Source organism: Corvus hawaiiensis, chromosome 24, assembly GCF_020740725.1.
Source record: "Corvus hawaiiensis isolate bCorHaw1 chromosome 24, bCorHaw1.pri.cur, whole genome shotgun sequence".
Classification (NCBI taxonomy): Eukaryota; Metazoa; Chordata; class Aves; order Passeriformes; family Corvidae; genus Corvus; species Corvus hawaiiensis.
In genome coordinates, this window is record NC_063236.1 from 680,338 (window position 1) to 699,043 (window position 18,706).

The following is an 18,706-nucleotide window of genomic DNA, read 5'->3' on the forward strand; positions in this document are numbered from 1 at the left end:
ACGGAAGGGGGGTGGAACCGAGTGACCTTTGAGGTTCCTCCCAGCCCAGCCCAGTCTGTGACTTGGGGGACACCACACAGCACCACACCATCCACTTTCACAGGGGTTTTATTGCGCTCCATCTGCCTCCCCCAGCCCAGGGGAGACCGGGAACGCGGGGCCAGTCGCAGCTCTTGGGGCCAGTCGCAGCTCTCGGGGCCGGTCCCAGCTCCCAGGGCCGGTCCCAGGGTGGGCTCAGCTCTCGGGGCCGGGCGCGTTCTCCCGCTCGCGGCGGCGCTGGAGAATCCGCTGGACGCGGACGCTGCACAGGTACCCGGCGTACACCGTCAGCAGCATCATGGAGCCCGAGAACGCCTTGTAGCCAAAGTCTGCCAGCTGCTTTCTGGACACCATAGCTGCACCTGCGAGACAGACACGGAATCCCAGGATAGGCAGGGTTGGAAGGGACCTCTGGAGATCATCCAGTCCAACCCCCCCTGTGTCCAGGCACAGTCACCCAGGGCAGGTGGCACTGAAATGTGTCCAGGTGGGCTTGGAGTGTCTCCAGAGAGGGAGACTCCCATAACTCCATGGGCAGCTGTTCCAGTGCTCTGACCCCCATGGAAAGAAGTTCTTCCTCATGTTGAGGTAAAACTTCCTTGTGGTGTAATTTATGGCTGTTGCTCCTTGTCCTGTTTCTGGGCATCACCAGAAAGAGTCTGGCACCATCCTCTGACCCCTTGGAGATACTTATATGTATTCATAAAATCCCCTCTCAGTCTTCTCCTCTCTAGACTAACCAGGACCAGCTCTCAGAGTCTCTCCTCAGAGAGATGCTCCAGATCCCTCAACGTCTTTGTGGCCTGCACTGGACCCTCTCCAGCAGCTCCTTGTCTGTCCTGTTGTGAGGAGCCCAGAACTGGACAGAGCACTCCAGATGTGCCTCTCTAAGGCCAAGGGGCAGGATCCCCTCCCTGACCTGCTGGCCACGCTCTTCCCGATGCATCCCAGGATCCCACTGGTCCTCCTGACCCCAGGTCACTCTGCCAGCTCATGGGCAACTTGTCACCCACCAGGAACCCCAGGTCCTTCTCCACAGAGCTGCTCTCCAGCAGATCACCCCCAACCAGTGATGGTACTTGGGGCTATTCCTCCGCAGGTGCAGGAGCCTGCACTTGCTCTTGTTGAGCCTCATTATTCTACTAAATCACTAGGTTTCTGTTTGCCCAATTCTCCAGCTGATGGAGGCCCTGCTGAACGGCAGCGCAGCCTTGGGGTGGATGAGCCACTGCCCCACGTTTCGTATCATCACCAGACCTGCTCAGGGTACATTCGATCCTTTCATCCAGGTCGGTGATGAACACGTTGAATGAGAATGAGCCCTGCAGCGGTCCCTGGTGAACTCACTGACTACGGGCCCCCAAGAAGGCGGCGGTGAGCGGGGCCAAGAGCGCGGATTCGCCTGTCCAGTCCATCATCCGCTCCATCATCCCCTCCATCATCCCGTCCCGTCCCGTTCCCCCGCACTCACCGCTCCCATCCCGTCCCGTTCCCCCGCACTCACCGCTCCCGTCCCATCCTGTCCCATCCCGTTCCCCCTCACCGCTCCCGTTCCCCCTCACTCACCGCTCCCGTTCCCCCGCACTCACCGCTCCCATCCCGTCCCGTTCCCCCGCACTCACCGCTCCCGTCCCATCCTATCCCATCCCGTTCCCCCTCACTCACCGCTCCCGTCCCATCCTGTCCCATCCTGTCCCATCCCGTTCCCCCTCACTCACCGCTCCCATTCCATCCCGTCCCCCCTCACTCACCGCTCCCATCCCATCCCGTCCCATCCCATCCCGTCCCATCCCGTTCCCCCTCACTCACCGCTCCCGTCCCCCCTCACTCACCGCTCCCATCCCATCCTGTCCCATCCCGTTCTCCCTCACTCACCGCTCCCGTTCCATCCCGTCCCCCCCACTCACCGCTCCCGTCCCATCCTGTCCCATCCCGTTCCCCCTCACCGCTCCCGTTCCCCCTCACTCACCGCTCCCGTTCCCCCGCACTCACCGCTCCCATCCCATCCCGTCCCATCCCGTTCCCCCTCACTCACCGCTCCCGTTCCCCCTCACTCACCGCTCCCGTTCCCCCTCACTCACCGCTCTCGTCCCCGCTCCGCCGCGCTCCCGGCCCGCGTCACGTGGCTGTCACGTGCCTCGTGTCGTCACGTGTGCCGCTGTCACGTGTGGCCGCCGGCGGGCGCGGGAAGCCCGCGCGGTGAGCGCAGCGCCCCCTGGCGGCGGCGCCGCCGCCGTGCCCCCTCAGGAGCCGCTCTCGCCGCCATCGCCGCCCGCACGGGCCTCCCTGCACGACCCCGCCCGCGGCTCTCCCTGTCTGAGGTGCGGCGCCGGCAGCCCGCAAGGGACAGTCCTTGGCCGCGCATGGATGGAGCCGAGGCTCTCCGGGCCCTGCTGCAGCGCTGAGCCTCGGAGGCGCGGTGCCATCCCAGTGGTCATGGTGGCTTCACAAGGGCTGTGGTGCCATCCTGAGGGTCCCAGTGCCTCCTGAGGGTCCCAGTACTTTCTTGAGGGTCTCAGTGCCATTCCAAGGACCCCGGCGCCCTCCCAAGGGCCCTGGTGCCTGCCCAGGGTCCCAGTGTGCCCCCAGCCCGGAGCCTCCTTTCCTAGAGGCCGTGTTCCCCCAAGCTCCTGCCCGTCCCCCCTGTGGCAGCTGCTCCCCTCAGGAGCTCCTTTCCAGCACTTGAACTCTGCTGTCCCAGCCCTGCTCTATCCAGGGCTCTCTCGAGCTCCAAAGCTGCCAGAGTCACTCTTTTCCCCCTCCTCATCCTCCTTTCCCTAGCAGCAGCTCCCAGGGCTGCAGCACTGGGAGGTGCTGAGCCTGCAGAACATAATTCCAAATGGCAAAGGGAAGACTTTTTATAGGTCAGGAAATCCAGCTCCAGTGTGGGATGTCTAAAAGCAAGAGATCAGTGTGCTGGTCCCCCCACATGAGACCTGGGACCTTCAGCAAGGGTCTGCAGGGACTTGGGCTCTTCCAGGGTCAAAGAAACGTGGACAAGGGGAATGCACAAAGCATTTCCATCTCAGAGGAGCTCCCAGCTAAACACAAATCCCTGCTTGGTCCTGCTGCAGCTCCAGGCAGCTGCTGACAGGAGTTTGTGTGAGGGAGCAGAGCTCAGGGACCGTCTCTCCTGCATGAGCCTCATATCCAAACACTTGGATTCCTGAAGCCCTTGAAGACAAAGAGAACTACAAGTCGTGCCAGCCCTGCAGGAACACGCTGGACTTCCTTTATCCTCCCTCCAAGCTCAATAAAGCTCCTCAACAGAGGAAGCCGTGTCGGCTCTCCCCATACGACAGCTCTGCTGAATTTAAAGGTCGCAGAGTGCCTGCTGAGAAAACGTGGCTAATAAAAGGCACAGAAACAAGTGCAGTGCCAGCAGATTAAATTCCCCTCGTAAGACACCGAGCAGAGGGTTCAGAGCCCTGGAAAGGTCACTCAGTACGGGGCTCCTTTAAAGACACACAGGGAAAAGGAGAGTCTGAGAAAAGCAGCTGGGAAGAGATGAATAAAATCCCACAGCGTGTCCTGGGAAGCCCAAACATCAGAGGAGGGGAGGCCTGGGGTGTGTGGGGCACAGTGGGCTCCTGGCCTGGCTCCTGCAGCCCCCAGGTGAGGACTCTGGACCTGGCTCAATATTGCAATCCCAACCCGCCATAGTCCTATGGCCAAATTTTAATCCTGGAACCGTTGCTAAGACAAAGCAAGTGGGACACTATGTGACGTTGTGGCTAAACAGGGACCTAGAGGGACATTCTTGCTGTTTCTGGGACAGCACGGGAGGGTGCAGAGCCAGGAGGGAACGGGCAGTGCCCTGTTCTGAGCACTCAGCAAGTCCAGCAGGCACCAACCCAGCGACAGCGACGCACTGGAGCTGCAGAACAAGGAGAGCATCTCCTATCTCCTCTCCATGTTTATTGTTATTTTAAAGGTACACTGCCAGTCAGAGACCCCTTGGCTCTGGGACTCGAATGGGGGAGAACAGGGAGCCCTGCAGCACTCCAGCCTTCCAGCCCAGGTAGGATCGGTGACCGCTGGACACGCTGGCCTGAGCAAACACCACCAGCTTCAGAGGAGCAGAGGGACACGTGGCACCTGGCCGGACAAGGGACAAACTTCAAAGGCTCAGTGTGAGGCCCAAAACCTCTATCCTGTCCTGGGACGTTGGACATCTCCATGTACCTGTTGTGGATCATATGCCTGTTCCTGCCCCGGTGCCAGTGGGCAGCTTGCAGCATCCCCACACGAGGGAAAGTGTGGGACCTCCTTCCTGAGCTCCTGGACAGCCACACGTGGAAGCACAGAGCGGTCTAAAGCACAGGCTGAAGCGAGCCAGAGGAAGGCAAAGGGTGGCTGTGGAGCATTTACTTAACAGCAACATGACCCAGGTGCCTTGTGGTGACCCATCTGCCTGCTGCGCAGGTACGAGCCAGGGGTCACACCAGCTGCTCACACAGACTCGGGGGCAGTTGGTCCCCGCAGTGCCGAGCTCCAGAGGACAAACTGAGACAGACAGAGAAGTCAGCGGGCATGGAATTAGCACAGGCAAACCTGTGACAACAGGGGAGCCCCCCAGGCCTGGGGCCAGGTCTGATAGAGAGAGCAAAAGTTCTAAACAAACAAGCTCCAGAGTGTCCCTGAGTCAGCAGGAACAGCTGGGGGAAAGCAGCACATGCCCGGCTGGCAAGGAATGCCATTGTCTGTGCTGGTGCTGCTTAGAAAGATCCTCAGCACCTCTGGAAGTCCTGAGGAGCTCCACTCACCAGGTGGAGCCTGGCAGGGGACTGTGCCCTCTCCACCAGACAGGGAATGCAAAAGCAGCAGCGGGTAGGGAAGAGCTGGTGTCACCCAGAGTGGCCCCGTGGGGCTAAGAGGGAGGACTTGGGACACTGTTTGCCCTCTCAGGCAGTGCCCAGCCCTCATCTATCACGATGGCCTGGCAGAGTCCTTCCCAGAGCTGAATCCACTGTGGCAAGAGGAAGTGGAAGGAGGAAGATGTTCAGCCCTGCTCAGGGCAGACCTTAGACAGCAGCAGAAATTAAATGAGCCCTTCAAAGAGAGAAAGAGGTCAGCAGGTACTTCTGTGCCAGGCTTAGTGTCTGGGGCAGTGTCCAGGGCTGGGGAAGGGAACCTCTGCCCTTCCAGCAGTCTGAAAAGGCTCCCAGGAGACCCGGACTCCATCCAAGGCTGTGGCAGCAGATCAGGTTGGTGTGGGCAGGAGCTCTCAGCACATCTCGGCAGGGCCTGTGGTCTGCAGGCAGAGCCCCTTACATGTGCTCAGGGTGGTTCTGGAGACACGTGATGAAGTCAGTGACAGGTTTTCCCTCGTAGCAGATCCGATACACAGCAGTCAAGAGGGGGAACCTGTGGGCAGACAAAGAAAGTCACCAGAGATGGCAGAGTCTGAGCACCTCGCCTTCTGTCATGGCATGCAGGAGCAGGTGGGCCAGTGGCACTGTGGCCCATCCAACAGGCCATTCCTGCCCAGCTGGTGTGACGTGGGCAGTGCAGAGACACCAAGGGGCTTTCCCCTCCTGCTGCTTCTGAAAAGGTCCCAGCCCCACCCCAACAAAGCACACAGAGATTCCAGCACTCACTTCTCCACTACATTCTTGCTCTTGAGGATTCGATGCAGCTCAGCAGATGTCTGAGGACCCTGCAGCTTCTGCCCATTCAGCATCTCCTTCTCCAGCTGCTCGATGGACTGAAACAACCCAGCAGTGAGGAGCTGGACCTGCAATCCGGCTGCTGCACCACGTTCCTGCTCTGGAGCTGGACTGCAGCACCAGCCAAGTGCAGGCAGAACCCACAGGATCACCTCCCTGCCTGCTCACCAGGTTGATGTAGGTATCATAGAATCATGGAATATCCTGAGTTGGAAGGGACCCACAAGGATCATCCAGTTGAACTCCTGGCCCTGCACAGACACCCCAACAATCCCACCCTGTGCCTGAGAGCGTTGTCCAAACGCCCCTTGAACTCTGGCAGCCTTGGGGAGGTGAAGAACCTTTTCCTGATATCCAACCTAAACCTCCCCTGACACAGCTTCCTCCACACACATCAGGGTCAGCCGCTTCCAGCTCTGCTCACCTTCCCAGTCTTGGCAAAAGCCTCGGCAACCTTGCGGTTGCGGCCCCCATAGCAGGTGGTGATGAGGTCTGCAACGCCGCAGCTCTCCAGGAAGGTGGAGGGGGTGACAGGGCCCTTACAGAAGAGTTTGGCAAAGCCAATCATCTCCATCAGGCCCAGGCGGATCACGGCAGCCTTCGTGTTGTCGCCGTAGCCAAGCCCGTCACAGAAACCAGCTCCTACGGCTACCACATTCTGGAAAACAATGGCAACGTGGAGGGATCTCTTCCCAACGGAGCTCAGGGCTTGGCTGCATCCATGAGCAGCCTGTGTATCCCAAGCACTTGCTGCAGTCTGTGCCAGTGCCCATCATCCCTCCTCCCCTGAGCTCCCTGCAGAGCCCTGCAGACTCCCAGGCTCTGCTAACCAAGCCCTGCACACCCACCTTGAGAGCCCCACAGATCTCTACAGCATCGGCTTCCTGCACCACTGACACACGGAAGTTGGGTGTCTGCATCAGGTCCTTCAGCATCTGCCCGTGCTTCATGTTCTTGCAGCCTGAGGAGACAAAGGGACGAGGAGGAAGATGATGGGGAAGACCCTGAGGCAGGTCCATGCTCTCATGAAGGTCATCCAGTGAGAGGAACCTATTGCCCAACCGCTGGACATTGCTAAACATTTGCAGGTCCACAGAGAGCCAGGCACACATTGCCTGACAGATAAGCAACGTTCAACCTTGGCATTCCCAGAAGACAGGGAAAACCCCTGCTGCTGTGTCAAGCAAGACAGAAATGACCTACTGAATGCTCAGTAGGTTAAAGGCATCTTCAAAGGTTGCAAATTTGGGGTTGGAGCTTTTTGTCCTCCCTGTCCCTGCGGGGTCCTGTGTGCTCACAGGGGTTGTGGGCTCTGCTCCACTTCCCCAGCCTTCTGCCCAGCGGGTTTGCTGTTGTTTAATAAAACAGACACTTTGAATGCCACAACTTCTGACCCAGCAAACAGTCCTGTTTGTTTTGGCTCTGTACAGCTGGTGAGCTCTGCACAGTTCCCGGCAGTGTGGAGGATGTTGGAACAGTCACCAGATGAACTTCCAAGCAGCCCTTGCTGGTAACAACATGAGATCCAGGTGGGCATCCTGTGAAGCCCAAGGAGATCAAGGATGGAACTTATTCCTAAAGGGCCTCTTGGTGCCCACTCCTTTAATTTGTGCCAGGCAGCTGCCTGATGCCGGGTCCATGCTGGCAGGAATTTTCAGCTACACAACTCTATTGTTAATGAAGCGAGTGATCCCATTGTAAACCCTGGGAATGAGCTCAGCCAGCTCCTATGGAGTCTCCTGCCTTCCCAGGGAACAGGGCCAGTTCACCCGAGGCAGCAGGACTCTGAGCTGCGCTGTACTCCACCCTTTGCCTCTTCTGCTCATCACAAACGAAAGCTGCTAACGAGGAGGGATGCTGGCTCCTTACCGATGGTGGTTTCACAGAACTTCTCTTCTGCCACTTCGCTGGCAATGTTGGCCCCCATGAGCACGTTCATTTCTATTCCCAGTTTCTCATGGATGATGTCTGAGATCAGTCTCAGCCCATCTGGTCCTTCATCCACGCCCTGGGAGACAGCCAGGGACAGAGAGCACAGAATCAATTAGACTGGGAAAGATCTCTAAGGACACTGAGTCCAACCTTTGACTGAACATCACCTTGCCAACCAGACCATGAGCACCTGCCCCTCCTGGACACCAATCCCGTCATTCCCTGTGCTGCAATGCTCCAACCAATCCTGACACGCAGAGCTGCGCCCTGCTCAGCACCTGAGATCCCCCATATGCCCTCACCCTTCTTCACCAACACCTCCAAATCCCCACAAAGACTCTGCCCCCACTTCCCTTCTTCCCCCCACTGCCCACTTCTTCTCCAAAATCCCTGGATCCCCCTAGCAGCCCCTCCAAGCCAGGCTGCTTCCAGCTCCCCTGCCTTGGCCCAGCACCCTGGCGAGTGCTGCTCCTGCTCACACCTTGATGAGCGACACCCCAACAGCCTCTTTCTTCACGTGGCCCTTGAGCTGGTCACAGACTTGGCCGATGAACTGGTGGGGCACCACGAACAGGAGGACATCGGCCCCTGCACAGGCTTTGAGCAAGTCTGGCTCTGCCACCTGAATAAAATGTGACTGTCATTAGGGACTGGGAAGCTGGAAGGGAAGGAAGGGCCCAAAGTCACCATGCTGAGGTCCCTGCTGGAGCTGGCAGGGCAGAGGGGCTGGAACAGATGGGATGATGCCAGCTCAGAGGCAGCCACATGGCCTCCAGCCCAGTCTGTGGGATGCCAGAGCAGGGGCAAAGGTGGGCAGTGAGAGCAGCCAGGGCTGCAGCTCATCCAAGCACAGATGAAGGTCAGAGGGAGGGCACAACTGAGCCCCGCACAGCCCGGTGCATCCCCTGCCTTCACACCCCGGGGTTCCAGCAACCCCCAGAGCTGCTGGCCTCTCTGCAGAGCCCGATCGTCAGCTCTGCCCCTCGGAGAGGCTGCTGGCAGCCCACACTTACCACGTTGGGGGGCAGCTTGTGCCCCGGCAGGTACTTGACATTCTCGTGCTCCGTGTTGATGATGTCCGTGAGCCGCCGGCCGCCCACCTCCTCCTCCAGCACCCACATGTTCACCTGGCTCTCGAAGCTGCTCAGCCTCGCTGCGTTGCTGCCGGCGATCTTGGCGATGGCCGAGCCCCTGCGAGGGCAGAGGGAGGCCGTGGCTGTGGGCACTGGGGAGCTCAGGGCACCACAGGTCACCCTGTGACCTGCAGGAATGAGGACGGCTGGCACCGGCTACCGGGGGTGCCGGGGGGGCACAGGGGAGGACAGGGACCGCGCTGTGCTCGCCGAGGGGAGCCGGGTGCCCGGCGCTCACCAGTTGCCAGAACCCACGATGCAAACCTTCTTGCCACCCATGGTGCCGGAACCGGGGCTCTGCGGGCGCGGAACCCGCCGCTGCTATTTCAAGGCTGCCCGGAGCAGGGGCGGCCCCGGCCCGCCCCCGGCCCCGCCTCGCCCCGGGGGCACCGGGCACCCGCTCCAGGCACAGCCGGTGCTCGGTGCGCGGCAGGTGCAGAGCGCTGCCCTGGAGCAGCTCAGATCCCGCAGAACCAGGAGTCACAGAATCACAGAATTACGGAATATCCCGAGTTGGAAGGGACCCACAAGGGTCATTGAGTCCAAGCCCTGGCCCTGCACAGGACACCCCACCCTGTGCCTGACAGCGTTGTCCAAATGCCCCTTGAGCTCTGGCACGGTCAGGGTTGTGACCATTCCCTGGGGAGCCTGTTCAGTGCCTGAGCACCCTCTGGGGGAAAAAATCCTCTTCCTAATACCCATCCCGCCCCCCCTGACACAGCTCCAGCCGTTCCCCCCGGTCCTGTCCCTGTCCCAGAGAGCAGCGATCAGAGCTGCCCCTCGTGAGGAAGCTGCAGACCCCGTGAGGCCTGTGACTCGTGACTGCTGAGCCTTTCTGCATTAAAGAATTTCATTGTCCTCCTCCTGCTAAAAAGTGCCATTTCCCCACCACGAAGGAACAGAACTGCCTGGTGCAGCCCCAGGACTCGGCTCCTGCCCCCATCACAGCCTGAGGCAGCAGCACTTTTCTTGTCACACAGAGGATCCTTCCCTTGCCCCAGGGGCTCCCAGGTCTGCAGCAAGGCATTTACGTTCTATAAACGAGCAGGGTGAAGAGAATAAATCTCCTTTTGCATAATTTTAAACCCTTGTATGTACACTTTAGTACAGTTTCCCCCAAATTCTGCCCTACTCCCCTGGGATGTCCAACCGGCTGCCACAATCCAACAAACTGGACACGGGGCAGTTCAGGATTTATTAGCCCTGGCCACTGGATTTCCAGTTTTGCTCAAGTTACTTTGTTTACCACAAAAGCAGCTTAGCAGAGTCTGCAAGCTGGGACATCCCTTCATGAAGGGCTCGCTATAAATGGCCAAAATATGAAGAACATTTTCTCTCCAGTCACTTAACCCTGCTGGCTTTGAAAAGAAGGCAGAGATAATCCTGTCCCTTCTCTGGGAATCACCAGTCTCATCCCCCATGGCAGCTGGAAGAGTGTGGCTGTCAGCATGGAAGGAGGACAGCTTCCTTCACAGGAGTCTTTTATTAAAACTGGGTGACGTCTACAAGGATACAGTACAAAAAAAAAATTTGGTCCATGGAAAAAACCGTAATATTCAGTTAAGAAAAGCAGTTACTCTGCAACAGCTACGTTTGCCTATGTAGAACTCAGCATCCCTCCTGTGGGAGTACCCTGAGGAGTCAGGGGCTGCTTCTCCAGCACCAAGACCTTCATCCCAGTACCACAGAGGAGCATTTCAGAAGGGCAAAGGAGAGGGAAAGTCGAGAGTCTATTACTCACAGACATGTAGTAACACAGACACAAGGAGTAGTAGGGCCACCCAGGCGCTCCAACTCACAGCAGCTCCCCAGCCACACTGAACTGGGTGAGGGCTCATCAGTAACATGATCCTGCAGCTATTCCAAGAGTCAGACGAACCTTTGAGTCCATTTGCATTACAGTCCCGAGCAGAAACACTGGGATCAGGGTGAAGAGGAGCTATTTCATTCTCCTAAGCCTGACCACCAGTAACTCATTCCAGGAGGAGGCATCGGGGCTGCTACTCCTCACAGTGGAGAAAATCTATTTGTACATTCCTGAACCATGCTGGGCCCTATGGCAGCCCCACAGCCTAAAACTTGACTAAAAACCACAGGAGCTTCAGCATGGAAATACCTGCTAACTCACATATATGCTTGGAAAAATGTCCATTTCCAAGGACTGTCCTGTTACACCCTTGGATCCACACGAAGGAGCCTCTGGTCCCCACAGCAAGTGACACAGGACAACTGTCCCAAAGGAATGAGCCTACAACACTGTCCCTGCAGAATTCCAGGCAGCTGCTGCATTCCTTCTCCCTGCTCCAGGGAAAACAAGCAGCCACGTGGTTTGCTGGAACCCACTTGCAGGTGTTTGAAGTGCAGAGCGCTGCATCACTCCAACGCTTCCACATCCCTGCAGGAAGCCAACGCCTTGTCTCCCTGTGATCCCAGCCTGGGACAGTCCGTCACGGAACACGAAGGGAACGGGGCAGGGAAGAAGGGAGAAGGGAAGAAGCAATTCTCTACACAGTTCAGTTACTTCCTCAAGGAGGAGAGTGACCTATGAGGCAGCCCAGTGCAGCAGCACCCTCTGAGGAGGGGGTGAGGGCAGGGAGGTATGTCAGCTCACAGCATCCTGCCCACGACAGCGCCTGGCACGGGCTGTAAAATGTGGCACGGAAGAGCCCAGCCACACCTTAAAGCAGAGCCAGGCTTCAGAGCCAGCTCTGAGTGCCCAACCAGGTGCTGGCTGGGGAGGAATGGGCTGAGAGTCACTGAGTCACTCTGGCTACCGGGGACACTACAGGCAGTGCAGAGTCATGGGGACGCTCATGGAAGCCTTGGGACTGACAAGGCAACAGTCAGGAAGAAAACCAGGTAGAAATGTGCGCTCATTGGAGCCTGTCTGCTTGCCACAGCCCACGAGACCCCAGGTGTCCTGGACTTGCCCCAGCAGGGACAACACCAGGATGAGTAACGTGGGCCTCGCTGCCGGAGTGGGATTCTGTGAGCTGGAACAGGGAGCTCTGCAGCTCTGTCTCCACAAACAGCTGTGATGCTTCTGCCTGGGGAGGAGCAGAGCAGCCTATGTGTTCCGGATCCCCAGGGCCTGCTCCAATTCCTGCCGTCTCTGCTGCACCTGCAAGAGGAGCCAAGTCGCAGCATTAACACACTTGGGTGGTGCAGCACCAGAGCACCCAGTTAACACAGGAGCCAGCTGGGAAAGGGTGAGCTCAAACTGGGAGCGAGATGCAACCGCCACCTTCCCCCAGCACCGTGCGGCCCGAGGAGGGACAGGCACGGAGAGGGACCCCTGCTCGGGGACACTCACCTTGGAGTAGAAGTATCGGCACACGGCCTCCTGCGCCCACGGCTGGAAGTAGAACTCGGCTCTGCGCTCCTCCTCGGGATTCCCAACGACATCAGTCATTGTCTGGGGAGCACAAAGACACAACAGCTCAGCGAGTGCAACAGCTCTGCCTGTGCTGAGCAAACCCATCCCCTCCCCTTTCCTCACAGACATCTCAGTGCACTCAGCTCAGCTTCTTATGCTTGACTCAAATCCCAGCCTCGCTTTCTGAGGAGGAAATTGCCTCTTTCTCTCTGTGGGAGCTCATTCTAATGAGGGAAAAGTATGAACCTTCCACACAAGACAAAGCTTTTACCTTCAGATCCCGGCACTGGGACTGGAGCCAGTCATTGATGAAGCCCTGAGGATCTCGGGCAAAGCTCAGCATGAACTCGCGCTGTGTCTTCAGCTGGTTGATGGTCTCAATTGTTTCATGGATCTGAAGGAGACAAATACAGAACGGAACTGCTGAACAGGGAAGTCAGAAACATAAAGAGATCCAACACATGAAGGCAAATTCTTACACTCTCTGGTTGACTTACACTTACCAGGATTTTCAGTTCTCACTTTCCTGCTCTAAATATCACCAATTTTCCCACAGACTATCATTTGCTTTAAAAATTACACTTCCAGGTACAGCCACATGTTTGTAAGCACGGCTCATCCCACTGCAGCTTCCAAACAACAGAGCACTCCTGTCCCATCCACAGACACATCCCTGCCCAGCAACAAGGACAGCAGACCTGAAGGAGCTTTTCCTACCTTGTTATCCAGAGCAGCAATTTCCTGTTGACTGGCTGTGGAGAGCAGAAAGGAATTCATCTGAGTTTTCAGGGTATCGTCCACCTCCACGTCAATGTCATAGCAGGCTGTTTTCTTCTGGTCATTTGGGTCAACACTGAGGACATCCACAAGAAGCCAAAATCAGGGAGTAGCTCCAGAAAGAAGGCAAAATCTGGGACTAGTTCAAGAAAGCAGCAAATGCAGCTCCTCTGGGATGCTGCAGCGAACGGACTGCAGGCAGGGACAGGGACAAACCATGCCACTGTCAGCCTCAGCCCCAAAAGTAGCAAAAGCCCACCGAGGGCTTTGCAGCAAAAGAAATGAGTGATTGCTCCAAGGTTTCCATCCACAGCAAAGGACAGCAGGGATGTGCCTTTGGAAGAGGGGTGTGGCCACGAGGGAGGTGGCTGCTCTTGTACAAAGGAACAGTGACAGGCAACACAGGAACTGCTGCTGAACATCAGGACATATACCACACTGTCTTCCCGTGCCAGCCTCATCCATCCCTCCCGCTCCTTCCTGGAAACAGGAGCTCACCTGATCACGTGATTGATGATGATCGGTTCAGGGGGCATCAGCAGGGCGTGAAGCCTTTGTGGGATTTCAGAGAACTTCATCCGCTGCGACTCAAATATCTGTGACAGAGACAGGGCTGAGGGAGGAGCAGGGGCTCGGTGCAGCCACCCCCGGCTGCCCACACGGGGAAACTGATGCAGCTGCTGCTGTTCCAGCCCCGCCGTTCCTCACCTGCTGCAGGTACTTGTCACAGATGACGAACTCCCGCTCGTGGGGGTCCTGCAGCTTGTGGGTCTTGATGTACTGCCACAGGGCCTGGATGATCACGGGCCGGGTCTGGGTGTGGATGCCCAGGAGCCGAGCCAGGCGCGGATCCAGTTTGAACTGGGGAGGCTGAACAAAGAGCACGGAGAGGTGAGGCGGCCCCAGACACAGGTAATGGCACATGCCCAGCACTGCTGCTCCCAGCATGGAATTGTGGAATGGTTTGGGCTGGGAAGAACCTTAAAGAAATCCCATTCCACTCCCTGCCATGGCAGGGACACCTCCTGCTATCCCAGGTTGCTCCAGACCCCATCCAACCTGGCCTTGGGCACTTCCACAGATGGGGCAGCCACAGCCTCTCTGGGCATCCTGTGCCAGGGCCTGCCCACCCCCAGAGGGAGGGATTTCTCCTGCTGTGCTACCTGGTAATCCAGCATCAGCAGGACAGTGCAGCGCACGTTCACATCTCCCGGCCTCTTCACCTGGAAGCCGTCTGTCTCCTGAGTCGTAGCAGTCCTGTGCCACTGGAAAATGAGAGGGAATTTAGAAGCCCCTCCACACGTGATTCCTCCTGCTCCTGCTACTGGGCATCCAAAAGCTTTGCCAGTAAATCCCACCCAACTAGAGAAAGCTCCAATTCTTCCCGCTCAGAGCTTGAAACAAGAGTCAGTACATTTGTTCCGACCTTCGGCAAGTGAGAGGAAAAGCCAAAGGGAGAATTCAAGAGCTCCTGGCTGTCAGGAGCCTCAAGGATTCCCACCTGCCAAGTTATTAATGTCACACAAACCCAACCTGCTGAAACACCAACCCACTTTTAGAGGAAACACAGCAAAAAGCAGCTCACCTCTACTAGGTGATTGTCAGGGCCATACAGGTCTTTATCAAGTTCAATGACCAGAGATTTAAAGAAGGACGAAAATTTTCTTTTCTGCTTGGTGGCATCATATTTGGACAGAGCAGACTGCAAGCAACACAGGGAGGAAGAGGGTTAGGGCAGCAAGTCTTAGCACTCAAGCACAACCACCGTGCACGACAGCTCCTGTAAGTTCTGAACGCCTGAATTCACCAACGTGTGCTCAAAAATCAAGTTCCCAAGTCAGAAAGGGAAAGACTGGAGTTAAAGATGAGCTCGCAGGAGTTAAACCCCTCAGCAGTTACGTACAGTGCCAGTGCCCTGGTTCTCAGAGCCGGGGACACAAGTGCCACTGAGCTGCTCTCACCAGTGATTCTCACAACTCTAAGAGCTTTGGACAACTCATGTCCTGCCGTGGGGATACCCATCGGTCTCCAAGCTGGGCTCTCGGTCTCGTCACCATCAGACTCCTTGGAAAACAGAGATGAAGGAGGACATCAAGCCCTAGCTGTGCTCTCAGACACTAGGAAACTGGTTTCATTGCCAATTCCAGATCCACAGTCTCCTCTGAGGTTGGGTACTTCCCACTTACATCCTCCAACAGCCGTCCTTCCACCCGAAGCTCCCAGGAGGCGACGGTTCCTTCGCCATCCTCCGCATCCGACTTGGCTGGGTTGAAGGTGTTGGAGATAAAAATACGCAGCTTTCGCTTTTGCTACGAGAAAAAGCATCAGCCCAGTGTTAATCCCCACGTACAGGGCCAACTGTCCTGCACAGGTTTTGCTAAAACTGAGCTCAATGTTTTCAGCTGCCTCACGTTCCCCCTCTCCTGGGGCAGACAGTGAGGACAGAGGTGGTGCTGGTCCCAGTCCTCGGCTGTGTGCAGAGCACTGGGACCCCTTACATGCCACACTCACAGGACACGACCCTTCAGTGCCCTCCTGCTGCCTGAACTCAGCAGCCTCCAAACCCTGGACACGACCCATGGCCTCCCCTACCTTGATGGGGCGTTTCAGAGCCTCCTGGATATCCAAGCGCTTCCTCATGATGGTCTGGTCCAGCTTCCTCTCGAAGGCCAACAAGTCCATGTAGGCCTGGGATTCGGGCACGAGCTCACGGATCTGTGGCCAAGCAAGGATGGAAATGCCCATCAGCTCCCCAGAGCGCCCCGGGCTGCCTCACCTCCCCCCGAGCCCCTCCCCGTGCCCCACTCACCCGCTGCGGGAGGATTTTATCTGCCATCTTCTTCTTCTTGGCGCTGACAGAGGCAAGAGGCAAAACGGGCGTGAAAATGGGAACGGTTCTGGGCACAGGAACCCACAAACCTGCAGCAGCAACTGGCCAGTGACTCCTGGGCCCTGCTCCAGTGTGACTAACTGGTTATCCCAAAGCTTCCCACCCCTCTGAGCACTCAGACGGGAGTTACATCTGTTGGAAAGGGGGTTGCATCCATTGGAAAGGGCGTTGCATCCCTTGGGAAGCTGGACCTGACACAACCAAGTGACCCTCCAGCCTCAATCAACTTTGGAGTGGCTTTTCTAGGAATAGCATTTTAAATCCAGGATGGATTCCATTCTCACTGGGGCATCACATCGGGATGCAGGCACGTGTCATAAACTCAGCCCTGCCCTGCCCAGTGTTGTCCGTGGGGAGTCCTCCAACCCCAGGGGAATGCACAAGCTCCTGACAGGACCTTCCAGCCCCCATGGCCAAGAACTCCCAAATCCTTGAGGCTGGAAAAGACCTTCCAGCCCCTCGAGTCCAACCTGTGCCCGACCTCCACCCTGTCACCAGCCCAGAGCACTGAGTGCCACATCCAGTCACTCTCTGGACACCTCCAGGGATGGGAGCTCCACCACCTCCCTGGGCAGCCCCTTCCAAGGCCTGACCATTTCCATGAAGAAATTTCTCCTGAACCCCAAGACAGCCCAGGGATGTCCCCCCTGCCCAGGGATGTCCCTCTGCCCAGGGATGTCCCCCCTGCCCAGGGATGTCGCCGCTGCCCCGAGATGCTCCAACTGTCTGGGAACGCCCCGGGATGTCCCCAATAGCCTGGGGTGTCCCCGTTCGCCCCAGGATGCGCCCTCTCCCCGTGCCCCCGTGCCTTACTTGTGGTTGCGGTTGGGCACCGCCTGCGGCTGCACCTGCTGAAGCTGCTGCGGCGCCGGCCGCTTGCGAGCCTGGTCCAGCCCGGCCTGCGCCAGCGCGGGCCGCACCGCAGGGCTCCCGCCGTACCCGGGAGGACCCATGGCCGGGCCCTGTGGCGCCAGGCGGCCGCCCGGCAGCATCCCGGGGCGCTGCGGAGAGAAGAGACCCGGTCAGCGCCCGCCGCGCCCGGCCCCGCGCCCCGCCCCGTGCCGCCCCGCCTCACCGGGTAGGCGGCTCCGGGCAGCGGCGAGCGGTACAGGCCCTGCCCCGGCGCCGGGCCCATGCGCACCGCCCCGCCCGGCGCTCCCGGGCCCAGCGCGGCCCCGGGCGCGGCCCCGGCGCCGCCGCCGCTCGCAGGCCCCGACTGGAACCCGGCCCGCGCCGCCATCTTGTCCCGCACAAAGGGAGCGGAACCGGAAACGGCCCCACACGGCGCGCGGAGCGCCGGGGCGGAGCCGCCCCCGCCCGCCGCCGGCAGCGCCCCCTGCCGGTGGGGAGGACCGAGCGGCGGGATTCGGGGGGAATTGGGGCCGTGAGGGGTTGGGAGTGCGGGAAGGGGGGTCAGGGGTGGGAACGGGGACCTTGAGGAGTGGGACTGGGGGCACGGGATCGTCCCAGAAGCTGGGAAGGCCGTGATTACAGCCCCTGTGCCCTGGTCCTGAGCTGCCCTCGCTCCGGGATGTGCTCGGAGGGAGATGGATGTGGCTTCCCCAGGAATGAAGGGCTCCAGTGTGCAGGTGTGGCAGTGACAGCCCTCACCAGAGCTGCCCTCCATAACGTTCAGGAGGAATTTCTTCCCTGAAGGGGTGGTCAGGCATTGGAAGGAGCTACCCCGGGAGGTTGTGGAGTCCCCATCCCTGGAGATGTCCAGGGAACAACTGGACATGGCACTCAGGTGCTCTGGTGGGGATCGATCACAGCATGGACTTGGTGATCTTTTCCACCCTCAGGGATTCTGGGATTCTGGGATCTTAGGCATGAAGCTTATGGGGAAAACAAATGGCCATGAATGGGTCCAGTTTGTGCAGGTTCAGGCCGAGCACCAGGGAAAAGATTCCTGTCTCCCCTGGGGTTCCACAGAGAGCAGGAAGTTGGAGTTAAAGGCCACTTTCTGCAAGTATTAACATTAAGTTCCTTTTCCCTGAAGCAGTTTCCGGTGCTCAGAGAGAAAAGGGACACAAATCCAGTCAGCATTAATCCATGGAAAAAGCCAAGTGCGCAGTCACACCACGAGTATTAATTAAACAATTAATGATGATCATCTGATGAGCACTGCCTCCAGCCTGGGGGTCCCAGCACAGGGAGGATGTGGAGCTGCTGGAGCGAGTCCAGAGGAGGCATCAAGATGAGCAGAGGGATGGAGCAGCTCTGCTGTGAGGAAAGGCTGAGAGAGCTGGGATTGTTCAGCCTGGAGAGGAGAAGCTCCCGGGTGACCTCACTGTGTCCTTCCTCCTTTCTCCTGCCCCGAGGGTTTGGTGGAACAGCTTTGCAAATGCCTCCCTTGCACCTGCTGGCAGCTCCATGGAAACTTCCCTGCCCAGCCAGCCTGGCTCTGGCTCCAGGACAGCAGCACCCAGGACTGTGTGATTGTCTCTCGGTGCTGTTTCCACTGGCAGCCAGCGAGGGGTGACCGGGAATTCTGGCCCGCGAGGGGAGCTGGTGGAACCTCGGGATCTCCACAGACCCGAAAGGGCTGAATGTCTCTGGATCCCAGACGGGCTGAGGCTCCCCGGATCCTGAACGGGCTGAAGCTCCCAGACCTCAGATAAACTGAGGCTCCCTGGATCCTGAACGGGCTGAGGCTCCCTGGATCCCAAACAGGCTGCAGCTTCAGATCCCGAGCAGACTGAAGGTCCCCAAATCCCAAACAAGCTGAAGCCCTGGCTCCCGCCCAGGCTGATGTTCCCAGCCCACTCCTGCTGTCCCGCGATGCTCCGATGGACCAGAGCAGCTTTTGCACGGCCCATCCGCTGCCGGCGGTACCTGCCCGGTCCCCGGTGCCTTCCCACGGGAATTGCAGGGCTGCGCTGCCCGTGCG

At 58.3% G+C, this 18,706-nt stretch overlaps 3 protein-coding genes across 4 annotated transcripts; all 3 read right to left on the reverse strand.

The window, feature by feature from the left end:
• Positions 1 to 92: 92 nt before the first annotated feature.
• LOC125337670 (cytochrome c oxidase assembly protein COX14 homolog) lies at positions 93 to 2,205 on the reverse strand. Of its 2 annotated transcripts, none has more exons than XM_048327616.1 (2): positions 2,121 to 2,205; positions 93 to 401 (listed from the first exon to the last, which is right to left on the reverse strand). In XM_048327616.1, the coding sequence occupies exon 2, from the start codon at positions 391 to 393 to the stop codon at positions 235 to 237; it is 159 nt and encodes a 52-aa protein (XP_048183573.1). In that variant the 5' UTR covers positions 394 to 401; positions 2,121 to 2,205; the 3' UTR covers positions 93 to 234. The 2 variants fall into 2 exon arrangements, with proteins under 2 accessions (XP_048183573.1, XP_048183574.1); XM_048327617.1 differs by lacking the exon at positions 2,121 to 2,205 and adding an exon at positions 1,297 to 1,447.
• A 1,732-nt stretch (positions 2,206 to 3,937) lies between these two features.
• GPD1 (glycerol-3-phosphate dehydrogenase 1) lies at positions 3,938 to 9,121 on the reverse strand. Its single transcript, XM_048327569.1, has 8 exons — positions 9,012 to 9,121; positions 8,654 to 8,831; positions 8,122 to 8,262; positions 7,578 to 7,716; positions 6,557 to 6,669; positions 6,133 to 6,366; positions 5,640 to 5,746; positions 3,938 to 5,406 (listed from the first exon to the last, which is right to left on the reverse strand). Exons 1-8 carry the CDS (start codon positions 9,050 to 9,052, stop codon positions 5,310 to 5,312), a joined length of 1,050 nt encoding a protein of 349 aa, XP_048183526.1. The 5' UTR covers positions 9,053 to 9,121; the 3' UTR covers positions 3,938 to 5,309.
• Positions 9,122 to 10,237: 1,116 nt separating this feature from the next.
• Positions 10,238 to 17,056, reverse strand: SMARCD1 (SWI/SNF related, matrix associated, actin dependent regulator of chromatin, subfamily d, member 1). Its single transcript, XM_048327523.1, has 13 exons — positions 16,892 to 17,056; positions 16,630 to 16,817; positions 15,736 to 15,778; positions 15,519 to 15,641; positions 15,113 to 15,235; positions 14,512 to 14,628; positions 14,090 to 14,191; positions 13,635 to 13,796; positions 13,425 to 13,522; positions 12,867 to 13,002; positions 12,421 to 12,543; positions 12,087 to 12,188; positions 10,238 to 11,894 (listed from the first exon to the last, which is right to left on the reverse strand). Exons 1-13 carry the CDS (start codon positions 17,054 to 17,056, stop codon positions 11,841 to 11,843), a joined length of 1,536 nt encoding a protein of 511 aa, XP_048183480.1. The 3' UTR covers positions 10,238 to 11,840.
• Between the last annotated feature and the right edge of the window lie 1,650 nt (positions 17,057 to 18,706).